The sequence below is a fragment of the Pezoporus wallicus genome, unplaced genomic scaffold, assembly GCF_028554395.1.
Source record: "Pezoporus wallicus isolate ANWC-B61680 ecotype Strahan unplaced genomic scaffold, APGP_CSIRO_Pwel_v1 scaffold_11491, whole genome shotgun sequence".
NCBI classification, from domain to species: domain Eukaryota; kingdom Metazoa; phylum Chordata; class Aves; order Psittaciformes; family Psittacidae; genus Pezoporus; species Pezoporus wallicus.
In genome coordinates, this window is record NW_026642649.1 from 7,480,385 (window position 1) to 7,496,024 (window position 15,640).

The following is a 15,640-nucleotide window of genomic DNA, read 5'->3' on the forward strand; positions in this document are numbered from 1 at the left end:
TCCAATGCTTTCAAGACTTCCTTTAGTAAAACCAGTAGTATTAAAAACCTTCAAACTTTACCTTCTTCAGTCAAAGGTTTTGAATTAAATTGGCACGTGCATTTAAATTAGAGATAATACTTAAAGTGAACAGCTGCCCTTGGTTGAACCCTCTAGCAAAGTCACCTCTTGGAATTTGCTTGCTCTATTTTTATTGGGATAATTTCACATCCGAGAGTGAAAAAAGTACCAACCTCCAGGAGTATGCAAAGAGATTTTTTAGTGCATCCCAGAGCAGAAGCCAGCCTGCATAAGGGGCTAATCCAATTTCAAAACCACTTTTGATTAGCACATATTCCTAAAAGTGGCATGTTCCAGCGTGAAGTTTGATGTTGACCAGAGCAAATGTGAGTTTACTGTACTGTAAAATTCCTATGGTGTTTTCTAGGAAACTGTACAGCACTTGGTTCTAAAACTCCACTGAACGAAAGCAACAGCACATCTTCTTTTCCTCTCACAGCCCAAGACATCTCCAGACACTCAAAGACATTTTGTTCCCTTTCTGACCTACAGCTTGCTATGCATTTTCACAAGGCTTCATTTTTAAAAATTAGCAAATCCCATCAAAATTAATCAAAGCCTGAAAGTGACTTATGTTGCAAATGAACTTTTCATTATTCTTATTTCAAAGAAGTTACACTAGATGTGAATTTAGGCAACTTCGAACTCTGAAGTACTAATTTTTCCAGTAGCATGAAGCTGCTCAAGAGTTTCTAGTATTCCACCTTTTTATCACCCTGCACCACCTCCACACTCTCTAGAATCCTTCCGTAGTGCTTTAATTTCTCGAAACCTAGCTAATATTAGCACATTAGTTTCAATTAAACCAACTCCAATTCCGAGAGCCAAGTAATTAAGCTCAACAATGATCTCCTTAGTATATTTTAGTTGGCTGCCATAAGCCATCCAGCTACCATATACAGAGTGATTTGGATTTGCCATCAACTCCTAAAAATGCACTAGATGACCCTCTTCCCAAGCAGCTTTTGAATTCCACCACCTCTATATAGCACTGCTGGTCTATTGTTTCTTTATCTCCACCTACTAAGCTCTGATCCTGTTTTACTGCTCTTCAAACCCTTGCCCACCTTCTTTTGATAACTTTGAAAACAATATGAAGAATGATGTAAACAGAGAGAAGCAGAATCTCAAAACAAAATTTCATAGCTTGAAAAAATGACCAGTGCAAGCAATAAGTCTCCCACAGGTGTGCATAAGGACTAGTCAGCTAGAAAGCAAGAAAGAGAGGGAGAAAGAATCATAGAATCACAGAATAGTCTGGGTTGGAAAGGACCCTAAGTTCATCCAGTTCCAACCCCCTGCCATGGGCAGGGATGCCTCACACTAGACCACATCACCCAAGGTTCTGTCCAGCCTGGCCTTGAACACTGCCAGGGATGGAGCATTTACCGCTTCTCTGGGCACTGTTCCAGTGCCTCACCACCCTCACAGTAAAGAAGTAATCAAAACACACAAAAGGATGGACTTAAAAAGAGAAGGAAGGGAAAATAGGCGGAAAAATTAAAAAGCTAAAAATTAACGAAAACCAATCGTTTTCTTTAGTATTGACACTATGTATTAAAAAGTGTATTTTTTAATTTGCATTTTTTTCCTTATAAAGTTTCTATTTAAAAGCTCAGGTATAGTTGAAAATTTCCAGTGTCTATTGTGAATTTTCCTGATCGCATTTATTACCTATTTTGGGGGAATAAATAACTCTTAGAAATATTTGAACAAGCATTACTAACAAATTAGGTATATAAAAAAGAAGTAGTATTTTGATTGGTTTGAAAATCTTATTGATAGTAAACCATATGAATAAACCATAGTAGCAATGTATAAAGGGAAAAACATGAAATAAATGTTAAGTTTTAATGCATAGAAAGAACATCACACAACAACAGAGCATTTCCCCTAAATGTTAAAATGGCCTATTTGTGTAAAAATCTATATCCCAGTAAAACTCAATCACCTGAAACAAACAAGAATTCCTGCTGCTGAAAATCCAGGGATTGCAATTTATATTTAAATCTGATACCGGTCTTTTGTAGGTTAGGCTTTTTATTAGAGAGCGATAATACTGCATTTTCATTAAAATAATGTAAAACCACAAAAATGACAAGTTTAGTCAGTAATACAGGAAGAACATGGGAAAGTTCCTGTGCAGCATTTACTGTAAACCTCTTCATCTCAGACTCTGGCCAAGTGTGGGCTGTTACTGCAGCCCTGCATATGTGCAGGCTCGCATACCTCGCATACCCCTCTGGCAATCAGTGGTGACACCAGTTTTGACATACTTCTGTCACATTATTTCTATAATAGATAATACACAGCAGAACAGAGCCCTGTTTTTTCCAGGATGACAGCAATCCCAATCATTACCATTCCTTAAATTCCTCTTTAAATAATAAATAATCCCTCTAAGTGGATTATTTAAGAGCCAGAGAGAAACAGAAAAGGTATCATGCTGTAACTTCCCTTCAACTTCAAAGAAACTTATTTCTTATTAATTACAGATTTTACCCTTTGATACAGACCTAGGCAAGCTATTGCTTGCTGTCTTAGATGAATTATTATACCAGGAACACACTTGCAAGATGTTCTGTGACTTGCAAACATGCTACTCCTTTAGTCTGTAGGATCGTGAGTGATTTACTAAAAGCTTCTGCAACGTGAAATACATTCTTCCTACAAGAATTATGCCTTTGTTGCCATTCTAAGCCACTTGCACATGAAAGATAGGATGTGCTCAACCATGTATGCCATTTACTTTCAGTTACTCCTGTTACACAACGTAAGGATGTCTTTTGTGGCTTTAGACAGGGTTTGTACCACCATCCAGCAGTGCTGAACAGAGCTAAGGGCTCCCAGTGTTCCCCACAGTCCTGATCCCAGGCAATACAAGTCCCAGGAGTCCTCACTGCAAAGAAAGGGTACTTTCTGGAGTGCTTTGCCACTCTGGCCTTTCTTTATTTCTCGCTGGAGAATCTATCATATAACTCCCTGTCTACTCATGTCCATCCATTTAACTTGGAAGGGTATCCAGACATGCAGCAAACAGGGTGGTCAGGTTACTCAGGGCATACATACCTAGCCTGTATTTGGAGATCAAGGCTCTGAGGAGCAGTGCAAATGTTCCTGCCCTGAGCTGGATACTCAGTGTTACTCCCCCTTAGTTCCCAAACCGTTCGAACCTAGCGCCATGTATCTGAAGTTTGAAAACTATTCCTTCTTATTGAAACCAAAATACTTGATGAATCAAAGCACACCTTAAAATGTCTAAGAGAGTGGGGAGACTTATGAACATAAAAACATGACAACCTGAAAATGCCACTGTTTTTACTGATGAAATACAGAGGCAATTAGGAATAAAAGAACAGCTAAAAGGATGCTCACCACTCTACTCTGGTGAAATGCCATTAATAAGCAGTCTTAATACAGGAAATAGGACTTCAGTAAGGTCTGCATTGCTGCTATTATTGTTGCACTGCAATTAATCTGAGAGAAATCTCAAAGAATATCCTGAAGTAGGACAGAAATTATTTTACACTGTTTTGAATACGCTCAGCTTATTTATTCATGAGTTTGTCAGCAGGAAAGCATGGCTATTTTTCAGTCTTTGACAAAGAAGAGGAGCTATTCTATTATCACTCCTCAGTCATAACTCCAAGCAAGGACTACAGAGTTTGGGAGACAGGGAAAAAGAAACCTGTAATAGACTGAATTGAATGGAATTTTACTGGGGGGGGGGGGGGGGGGGGTGGGGGTGGGGTTGCTTTTAAAATACAGATAGTGAGTTTCTGATTAACAGGTATATAATAAAAGGATTACTGAAGCTAGCATGACATTCAAAAAACAATTCAAACTTTTTCTCTAAGCATTACTTGCATTACTTTGAATAAAAATGAATCTTGACAACAGTAATGCTAATAAGCATTGGAATCGCTCATTATTTTTCTTGTGTTCACTGGAATCCATATACAATCCAAAACACCAACAGGCCACAGAGGATGCTGAATGATTTGACATAATAGGTAACTGGATTATCTTTCTTTTGTCCAGGTGTTTCTGTACAACACAAAACCTGCCTGTAAGTCCAAAGTAGACACTGACACTAGGATGCTGCATGCAAACACGGATCCATTACCTATGCAGTTCTCATTGATGTATATGCATATATTCACTTGCTTCGCTTTAATAATGAACCAAGATCCAACTAAGATCCATCTTAGATGTTCTGTGGGTAAAACCTTATCTGAGGAAAGACCTAATTTGCCCTTTACCAGACTTTCAGTTACCACTCATTATCTTTCTTTGGTTTTGCTGTGTTCATACAGTTTGCTGTGTTCATGTTTGCTGGTGTTACAGGTTTCTTGTCCTTGAACAGACTTGGCCAGCAGGCCACAAATCAAGGTGCAGTACCAATTATAGCAAGAGTCAGGATGTTTTTGCTTCAGTGAAATGAAGCTTGCTCTCTGCTTAGCACGGTAAATGATCTGCATTGATCATGAAGTTGTGGCCAGCAATCCTCTCAGCTCCTCAGGACCGCTACATTCACACACTTGGCACAGAAATCTTTACGCAAACAAAACCAAACCTCCAATCCAAACAAAACAAAAACTCTCGTTACTTCCAACTACCCAACATGTGGAGATTTTGTTAAGACACTTCTAGGTCTGTGGGTGAAGAACTGGAATATTGGTGCAGAGCAGCATCACAGATAAATTATCTCATATGTCTCACATTTTTTCTAGTCTCCTTGCAACTTCAGATTTTCTGAAAACGAAATTGGTTCAGTATCTCTTTCAAACATTCCTGCTGCTTGACACACTGCTTTGCAAAAGTATGATGAAAATGCAGTCCATGCCACCGGGGACAGATGATTAGAAATAAAAGCAGCCTTGATCTGTTATTCCTGTGTCACTCGGGACCAACACCACTGTAAATACGATTCAGTTTTTTTAAAAGTGTGTATGAAATCAGAATATGTTACAAATATCAGAGGTAGAGACACAATAAAACATCAAACAAGAATGAGTAAAGGGGAAAGGGAAAACAGGTAAAAAGAACTTCTGAGGTGGACTAATGTTAGCAGGAGGCAGATTACTAGTTCTGAATGTGATGGAAGACAAGATTCCATGTAATAGTATAGTATGTTCCAAGATACAAGTATTTTTGTGGATACAATTTTAGCTTGGTACAACAGATTCATTATGTATTATTCATCTACACAAGTGCTTTGCTAGGCATGTCATTTTAAAAATAGCTTGACAGATATTAAATATGTCTTGAACTTATCCCCATGACCTTAATAAAGCTGGGTTAAACCTCACTATTAGCTGTGGAGTATATGTTTGCTGACTAGCAAAACAGTCCAGCTATTTTTGCAAAGCTGTATTGGGGTAGGCTTCCAGTAGAAAGCAAAATAATGGCTCTTTTCTCAAGTAACTGAGACTGCAGCATATACTAACCAGCTGCCACTTTCTGAAACTCAGAGTTCAGCAGCTAAGTTGGTAACTGATGCTGAATCCTTAGCTGCTGCTTCTGAAATGCTGGACTGCATTTCAACCTTTGCATCTTTCTAGCAGCTCTGTCTGCATCAGTGCACTGGCCAACAAACACCCAGATCTGAAGTTTAATTTCCACCATTACATATGGCAAGCATACTTTCATTTTTAGTTTTCCAATCTGCAGATCCATTTTTCATAGACCCATAGAACAGAACAGTTACGGTTGGAAAGGACCTTAAGATCATCTAGTTCTAACCCCCCCTTACATGGGCAGGGACACCATTTTCCAGAAACTTTGATAGTATTTTATTCCTATTCCTATTAATCAAGAGAAATCTCTTTCCTACTCCTTATTCCAAGGATCTAATGAAGCTATCATGAATCATTTTTGCTGGCAACACAAATTCCTTGAAATAGAAGCCACTGTCTCTATGCCGTTTTTCATTACAATATGCCTATCTTACAGAAAATCAGACATTCATTAGTTTTTTTCATCTTCTCAAATCATACCAATTATTTCAAAAGAGACATTGAACAGGGTCTTGTTGAGTAATTTCTTCTAAAGAAGAAGTGATCAGTATCTGGAGGCCAACTCCTTCTGCATAAATACTTACATGTATACAGATTTCCACAAAGACATCTGTGGGTACATATGGTTTACGCCACAAGCATGTACAGGCATAAAAGCTCAAGGGGATAACACACTCTCCTCCCCCAGATTATAATGGCAGTGATGTTATGTGAACCTTACTTTAAAATATTTGGCTCTTCCTGCATAATCCCTTTAATCTTTAGTAAATCTCTGTCCTTATACACACTCAGGTTACGTTAGCTGGTCTGAGCGACACTGTTTTAACATCCACAAATGCATCTGGGCAAAGCATGAAATCACTGAAGGTGACTCATGGAAAAAATGGGGTATGCTATAATGAAAATGGGGAAAAGTAGGCAAAATTAATGCAGAATTATTCACCAGGTGAAAAGGGGAAACTACTTCAGGTGCTTGGTTTCAGAAAAAACATTTTTATACACTGATTTGATAAATAACATTGCGGATAAAAAAGTGCAGTAAACCATATGCAAGCATACTCCTGAAATAATATGTATTTTGGGCTGTTCATACCTCAAATAGACATGTTAGTGATCACACTACATCCATTCTCAAGTTCATATGCATTCTGCTGTGTTCCAGAGGTTTATCTGATAAACTCACTATGAAGAAAGTGTGATATAGGGGGTGGGATCTGATAGCATTACTAGCAACAAAAAACAGTTCTTACAAGGCAGTTACAACACTTCCCAACTCCAAACATCAGCTAAGGGCTGTTTAAAGTGGCCCCTGAGAAACAGAAAGTCTTTCCAAATGCAAAACCTAATACAGAAGACAGAGCTCAACGCACCAGACTGTCAGCTGGGAAAGCTCCAGTTAGAATTTAGGAAAGCCTAACTACAACCTTTAGATAACTGGTAAACGTCACAGCATCGAGAACTGAAATGGTATCATCTCATCAATGAAAACATGGCAAGCAATGTTTCAGTAAAAGCTGAGCACTTTTCTTATAAGGCAATGCGGAGCAATGAAGAAAAGGCCAAGAGAAGTCGAAGCATATTAGGGAATGGAGTTCTGCCTTACAATCCTTTTGGTTTATGCACTGGAAAAGTGCCATCTCCTCTCAACTGCATGCTTAGTTTGATTCTTCATACTGCGGTTGATGACACGCATTCATCTCGGGAATGGGGATGAAACAAGAAACACTGGACATTTTTACTGCATATCTGAATAAGGAAAAATACTCAGGGTAATGTGAATGCAACTAGGATGCAGGTGAAAGTGAAATTCTTGTCAAGACATGCAATGATATATCAATCTAGATCCATTCTGTCTGTGAAATTCGTAAACTCATCTGTTTTGGTCATTCATCAAGAAAGATGACTTTCCCCAGAACAGCCTGGGTTCATGGAGAAACAATGTCTGTGAGTGTTTCTGTGAAAACAATAACCATGAATGGTTTTAAACAGTTCTATAAAATGGGGTTCAGTACAAACAGAAGAGGCAATTATTGCCTTCCTCTATTTTCTTTTTAAGAAATAAAGACGGTTAATCTTTTCCCATAATAAGCAGAGCACAGTCACTGAGGGGGTATGAGAAACAACCAGTTTGGAACATTCGGCTATAACTGCAAACTTAAAACTCGAATGCACCACTTTTACTTATAAAGTCATAGCAAGGAAACCAGGACTCACCACACTGCAGTTACACTTTCTTTAGAGGACTTCTAATGTTCACAAAGCTCTTATCAGCTGCTATTATTACTAACAAAGCAACATGCAGCCTTTTACATTTAGTACTACTAGATTAAGTCTAATTCCTACACAACAGCAAAGATGACTTGGAAAATCAGAGAAGCAAGCTCACCAGCTAAAAGAATGATGAAGTGAAACTAAGAGATTCAGTGATCACAGAATCAAAACATCTCAAAGGAATAGTTTAGAGACAAGCAAAGCTGCAGCATGAAACCAAGACACGAGAAAAGGGTGTATTAATCATCAAGTGGAAAAAAAGACCTCTTAACTAACCATTTATCTACCTAACAATTAGCTAGGAGGGTTGCTATGTATTTTATCAGAAACATTTAACCTATGAATTTATATCTGCTTCATTTTTATGGCAACATGACAATGACTAAGGAAAAAAGGAATCTCTGAAAGCTGTTGATTTCCACTTCTAGGACACAAACATGTACATCAGAGCAGAGCAAGGACATTCCTCCTGCCACCCTTCTGCTTGAAAAAAATCACTAGAAATTGAAGTCAGTTTTTCTAGAACATTGACAAAGAAGAAGGGATCAATCAGTAAGTTTCTTTGAGGCTGGACAAGACACATGAAAGCCTAAGGCATATTTTCTGAAAGAATATTGAGAATGGAATGCTAAAGCCTGAGCAAGTTTTGGAGCAGCTTCCATTTATCACTGTCGGACTGCAGAAATCCCATTCCTCTCTCAGGCTCTTTTAGAAAACTCTTCTTAAGCAGGAATTATACCTATAACTGGCACTCTAGATCAGTTAATGCCTAGTGATGTGAAAATTAATATAGTGAACTCTGATTTGGATGGATCCTTAGGAAATACACCATATTGCTATTTTTGTTTTTATCTCAGTCTACCCATATATCTTATTTACTACTGGTATTACAACTGCTTTACTGTAACTAAAACAACCAAACAGCAAATGAAGTTTTCTATTTTACCTGCTAAACTCCTGAATTCATGATGCTGGTGTCTCATTTCCTCCAAAGACAAACAGGCATGAAACACTACCTCATGCACTGCAGTAACTCTGCTTTATGCTTTTCATATGCTGCCTGCAGGCACAGTGAATAGGAATAGGAATAAAAATTGGAACACAACACCAAGAGATCTTATTCTGCTCTCTATATCTATGCTTTTAGCTCCCATATTCTGATTATTTGTTACAGCTCCTACAGCTCTGGGAAATGACAGACTCACAGATATTGTGAACACAGCAGCCTACCTCCCTTCAGGGCCTCAGTTCCCAGGGTGAAGGAAAGAATGGCAGAACCAGTATGCTGTCCCCTCCCCATTGCAGAGGCTGAGATCAGTGGCCCATGGAGAATTTCATACTGAGGAAGTCACAAGCAAGTGTTATTAAGAAGTCTAATGACAACCCTGGATGAAGATACAATTTTATTCACTAACATCCTGCATTCTAGGAGTATACTGTATTACTGTCCTCTATATCACTTAGTTTCTTACAGCAAAGAAGGGAAGCTTCTTCCCATTAAAGCAAACTGGTTCTATATCCTTCATTGCCTCTTTCCTTCTTGTTAATAAGTGGACACAAAAGAACTTTCTTCTACCTCAAGTTCCTGTCTGGAAATGAGGAAAATGTCCTGTACTTCCCATACCAAATGGAAAATGTATGGGTATCAAGAACTCGGAAAACAGCCAGCTTTCTGCATATCCTCAGTACTAAACATATCATTAGCTTATCAAAAATGAAAGTTTCCAAAGAAACAAGAAGAGGATATGAGAAATGTAAAGGTAAAAGAGCAAAACAGAACAAAAAGTCTGGTGTTGGGTTTTGTTTGGTTATATGCGTCACACCGCCCCCTCCCAAATTTCCATTTACATGCATGCTATTATTAAGTTGCAATTATAATTCATGGGCTTAGGATTTCATTCATTTATCATTAACAACAGGTATTAACATTCATTTATCTATTAACAATAATAGTTACTTGGATTGCCAAGATGAAGCCTCTATCGTGCTAATTATTAAATTGCAATTATAATTCATGGGCTTAGGATTTCATTCATTTATCTATTAACAATAGATATTAACATTCATTTATCTATTAACAAAAATAGTTACTTGGATTGCCAAGATGAAGCCTCTATCGTGCTAATAACTGCATATTTGCACAGGAATTCCTGTTCTAAATATCGCATCTAGACAATACAGACAACAAAAAAATCATCAGACTCATGTTGAGTGAACTGGAAAGAAACATTAAAAATCCAAACTAAATAAAGTCATAGAGGAAATTGTACCAGTCAGGAACTGAACAGAGATCTCCTCAGTATGCAGTTAATTGACACAAAGACTGCAGGCTCCCTGCTTGAAAATGGCTTCCCCAGGAACTTCCAGTGTACCTCTAATTTTATTGGGTTTTGTGAGACTCCAGTAGAGATGTGCTTGCTTTTTTTCTTCCCACCAAGCTATCCTAATTAATTTTGGCTTTCTGATGATAGTCTGACACATTTAAAGAAGGAGAATCTAACACCGCGTCTAACCGATGAGCTTTCTATGCACATTATCTCCAGCTCCATCCCCAAGGAAATTCGCCCTCTGAATACCTGCCCAAAGATATATCCATAGACTACTTTTTGAAAGATATGCAAGCAGGGAGCTTGTATCCATCAGCAGAATCCAATCACAACGCTTCTAGTTCTGAACATGATTCAGGATCCTATCTATACATTAAGGCCCGAGAAAGAAGAAATAATTTTCCACTTTGCAGAGTCTCTGTGCTATGCTAAATTAAGCAAAATAATAGCAACGGAGACAAACCGTGCATTAGGAATAGTTCAAAAACAGCAGGGAGGAGGGAGAGGAGTAACAAGCATTACAGTATCTATTAACTAACAGAATGCTTATGGAAATAAGGATAAGATGCACATGCATTTCAAATGAATCCTTATCTATAGCACCATAAGAAAATACAGCAAAATAAATTTGTCAGGGGAAACAGCTTAAAGCATAACTCTGTAAGCATCCAGCCATTAGTTTCATCTGAAGTGCATGTGATTTCTTTTATCACAATGAACTCATTTCACAATTAAAAAAAAATGTATTCTATATTTGCACTTATAACCCTGTTTTCGTTAAGTCCAATGTCAAATGCTATCATACTCAATTAGAGCATAAATATAGGTGCATAGTAAAAGAGTTTCTAAATCCAAATTTCTTCTTTATGTGCTCTTTTACTGATTCTGGAACAACTAATACTTTTGCCTTCAACAGTTACAGATAAGACTTGTTGAGGAGGCACATACGGCAAGCAGTACCAGAACTGTTTTCTTCCAGTAAAGCTACACAGTGGAAGGAGAAACCTATAATGAATCAACTTGTAGGTAATCATGTATCAGATTTCTCACACAACTGCATCACTGACCATGTCAATCTCTACAATGTGTAAAGCACCTGATTACCCAAAATATTCTGTGTTTAAAAAAAACGTTTCAGAGATATTAGTGGGAAAATTCCAACGCTCATTCAACCAGTGCTCTTGCTGACCGTAGCATATGAAAACTGACAACCAGAAAACCAAGATGAAGTTCAAAGCAATTTTTCAATGCCTCTATTGATTAAACTTTCAAAGCTACCCTGCTTACCAAAAGCTTCCTGCTTTGCGAAGCAACAGATCTGAGACAAGATCACACAGATTCATGGTGCAACAAAACTCATTTTAGTAGTAAGCAAACAGGCAAAATTTCTTAAGAAAGTATTTTCAACCATTAACCTCTCTGTGAAATTCAGTGAAGGAGAAGAAAGGAGTATGTTCACTTAATGGACTGGTCTAACAGCAATACCTGATGAATAGTTCAACTAAAGTTCTTTAATACCGTTTTTGACTGATCCTCCGTTCTCAGCCTACCTGGTGTATTCAGCAACCGGGACATCTTGCAAGAATAGGAGATGAACTGCTCACAGTATTCAGCACTACTGGTAATGGCAGAAATCTGGTCCATCGTCGCACTGTAGTTGAGCTGCAGTACAGATAACTGTACTCCCACAGAAGTCTGCACTGGCAGATCATGGTACACAGTTGTCCATACTTTATCCTCTGAAAGAGAGAGGAAAAATACAAGGACTGGTGAAAAACAGACAGTGGAACTGAATCAAATAAATCCAGGCCTTTGACAGAAGACAAAAATGTCCTGCAAGGTAGTAGGGAAAAAGGGTATTGCATGTGGAAAGTCATCATGAGAGAGTACAGTTCCAGCAACCATGAACTGATCACAGGAAGAAACCTTGACTGCCTTTGCAGTTTTGACAGCCAATATACAGTGCAAGGAGACTTCCTTGAGCAACTGATGCTAATAGTGACATATGGTACTAATAAGGACTAGCTTTAATCAGAAATTGATTAGAAGGACACAAGGTTGAGGCACTAAAGACGAGCTACTGTAACAACAGGGATGTGCCATTCTGCGATTGCACTGTTTAGTGATTAATACTGAAAACACTGCAGTTTATGAAGGTTTCCACACTTTTAACTCCAGGTGTGTTCCTAGGGTACACCAAAACTAATGCTTATTGAGACTTGAATATTTTACAATAGCAGCACCAGATGACCTCATTGATTGGGGTTATGGTATGGATATCAACATAAGATACAATAGCAGTAGGAGACAATGGAAATAGGGCTTCTGCTTAGTTGTGAAAAATCAAAAGGAAAGCAGAAGGACAATCGTATTTTGCTGATAAGAGGCACAGCAGCACCGGCTGTATCTCAACACTTCCTACAGCCTCATGCACATGCAAAAAACTGTGCAATACCCAGCCCACAACAGACCCTGTATTCACTATATTGCTTTAAATTGCCAAACAGCAAATCGCTAAAAGTGTTACTACCGTTTGTCAGTAGCTACCAGAGGAGATTTAAGATAAGATACCATAATAATAAAGCAACACGCTCCACACTCCTTTTGTTGGAGGATTTGTGGGAGTTGCAAGGTAGTTTAGAAAGGAAATAAAGAAAAGGCACAGAAATTTTACTGTTACAGACCAACCACTACTTTTTCTTAGACAGACATTCCACAGAACCAAAATGAAAGGAAAATATAAATACCTGAGAGTTTCAGAATTAAAACAATGAAGATTCAGTTAATGTTAGAGATGACTTTTTTCCTGTAACAGTCCTATTCTATCACTTGGGTATGAAGAACTTTTAAATTCAAGTTGACTAGCTACCAGTGTAAGCAAGCACTGTTTCAGCTGATACTTACTACTCACATTGTCCACCTCAAGATAGCTCAGGACTGAAACAGGTTAATCCTCCTTTATAAATGAAACACACAAGTTTTTCTTTTTTTCTATAATTACCCTTAAACAGATCACCACAGAGCACTCTAGAAGTGCAGCAGGCTTTGTCGCTGGTCTTTATCATGTATTGATCTTCCACATTTTAAGTTGTTTCTCTTTTAACTTTTCTTTCTATTGTTTTACATACTTCTACTACTGAGGGCCAAGTCAAAGAAACGTTTCTTTGAATAGGAAATGCATAATTTTAGGAAGCATTTAAGAGCCTATCCTCATGCCTTGAACTGACTTGCTAAAAAGCCCTGTTTTCCAGGTGAGCCAGCCAGGCCTTTGCCCCAGATGGTTCAGCTGTTTCTGTACAGCCACATCACTGACCACAGTCATCCTTCCATGGATGGGGAGATGAAACATGCCATGCTGCTAACTTTGAAAAACCAGATTCTCCAAGGGAATCCTCAGGCAGTCTCAAAGAACACTAATTCACCTGACAGATGTGCCTTACAGCAATAAACCCCATAAAATGTAGTACATAGCAGTATGTTTTCAATTCCTCTATCTAAATCCCATGCCTGTTCATACACATCTCTGGGTCATCCCAAAACTTATGGCCTGATATAGCGTGGTTCAGTACCTTAACTACATGAAACTCCTGTCATCAACTGAGGCATACTCAAGAAGTGCTTCAGTACTTCTTCACCAAGTTCTCAGCAAAGTGCTTACGTACACTGATGAGTTCTGGGCGTGATCCAGAGTAAAGTTACCTTTCAATGCCACAATTATCTCCAAGACTCTGCACTCCACCCTATTTTCCAGTCTTAATTTTCACTGCATAGTGTCAGGCTATTTTGGATTAAAAGGAGGCATGTGGACACATGTGTTTGTAACCGATACAGTGCAATTCTTTCTAATCAAATGTTCAGAGATAAGGTAAGCAGAGCCGACAACTCCTCCGCAGGGAGTACACATCACTAGCCAAATGAGATGAAATTCAGCAGGTGATGCAAGATGGTTATTATGTTAATATTCATATCTTTAGTCCAAAGCTCTGTATCAAACTATACTATTCTTGCACCAGGAAAGGAAGCAATTTTTACAAAAAAGGGAGGGGAAAGAAAGAAGTGGCATTCCTATTGCTGTATAGCTTTAGTATAACTCCAGGTACCAAGGAAAAAATCGTAATTGCCATCTGTCACATTACACAGAGAACATAACATAGTTTTGTTAAAAGCCTCAGATGGAAGTTTACTGCAGCTTCATTTTCAAGAAAGGATTGATTACACAGTCACTGACAGCAATGTCTCAATTCTGGCAGAAAACACTGGACATGTAAGAACTCTAATGTGTTAGTACGGCATGCATTATGCCAGTTAGTCTCTTCTGGAATGAGAAAAAATTCCTAGACTAGCTATTAAGAAGCCATAGGAATGTTATTAGCAATAGGAGCTGTCTTCAGCATTATGTTTGTGAAGGGTACTCCTTTTGGATACTGGATTTTATTTAATGCAGCCCTGACGCTTCCCCCCCAGTGAGGGAGTTGCAGGCTTCTGCATTGCATACCATATGAAAGAAGACAGAAACACCTTTGTGTCAGTCAAACACATCCCCTGAACAACTTCAGGATCTTCCTGTTGAAGTGCAAGCACTACTAATAGAGAAAACATGGTTACACCTTGCAACATATCTTTTTATACACATGTGCATTAGGTCAATAAGGGTTTCTAAAAGAGCATCTCCATCTCTTCCTGCTGTCTAGAAGATGATGGCAGATTGATTAGGGTATACCTGACCAGCTACTGGAAGGAAACAATAGCTCCCACTACACCTCCACCTTACCTTGTTTACAGACTGGCTCAAATGACTGATCACAGAATCACAGAATGGTCTGGGTTGGAAAGGACCTTAAATTTCAACCTCTTGCCATGGGCACGGATGCCTAACACTAGATCTTGCCCAAGGCTCTGTCCAGCCTGACTGATGAGCACTTGATTGTAGCAAGGAAGAATTTACCGGCTTACCAGTGCACAGGGCACTTCCACTGTCAAGCCTGAAATCAGTTTTGTCAGACACGCATAGGATAATAAGCAAAGGATGCACAGAGGCTGCCAGTTTCTTGACATTCAGCAAACTGGCTCATCCAAAATCTGGAAGAAGAAAGGTCTGTGCCTGGAGCGTGGAGGAAAAGTTGTGGCTGACATAAAGGAAGGAAGGAAGCTCCTTGTCTGGGTGGGGGATTTCACACTCTTCATACATTTTTCTGATTTAACTAAAAAGCCCTGCCATGATGCATGGACCGAGAAATCTGGAATGACAGGGTCTTCCTTCAGCCAGAAAAGCATACAGACAGTGTAACATGGACACAGCTGAAAACTCACCTCCCCTTAACACCAAGAGCAGACTCCTGCATCTCATACAGTTATACCACTGGGAACAGCCTTAAGATGTATGGAAAGACTTAAAGGAGAAAGTTGCCAGGCAAGAATCACAACCTTGTGTTGTGTGCTGATTACAAACTTCTAGCTTAACAA

The 15,640-nt window shown here is 38.7% G+C and overlaps 1 protein-coding gene across 2 annotated transcripts in view; it reads right to left on the reverse strand.

Annotated features, from left to right (window-relative positions):
* CNTNAP2 (contactin associated protein 2) overlaps positions 1–15,640 on the reverse strand; it is a 1,008,227-nt gene that overhangs the window by 272,964 nt on the left and 719,623 nt on the right. For both annotated transcript variants that reach the window (XM_057431243.1, XM_057431244.1), the window contains exon 13: positions 11,728–11,916. In XM_057431243.1, the coding sequence (XP_057287226.1) occupies positions 11,728–11,916 (189 nt within the window). The remainder of the gene's footprint in view (positions 1–11,727; positions 11,917–15,640) is intronic.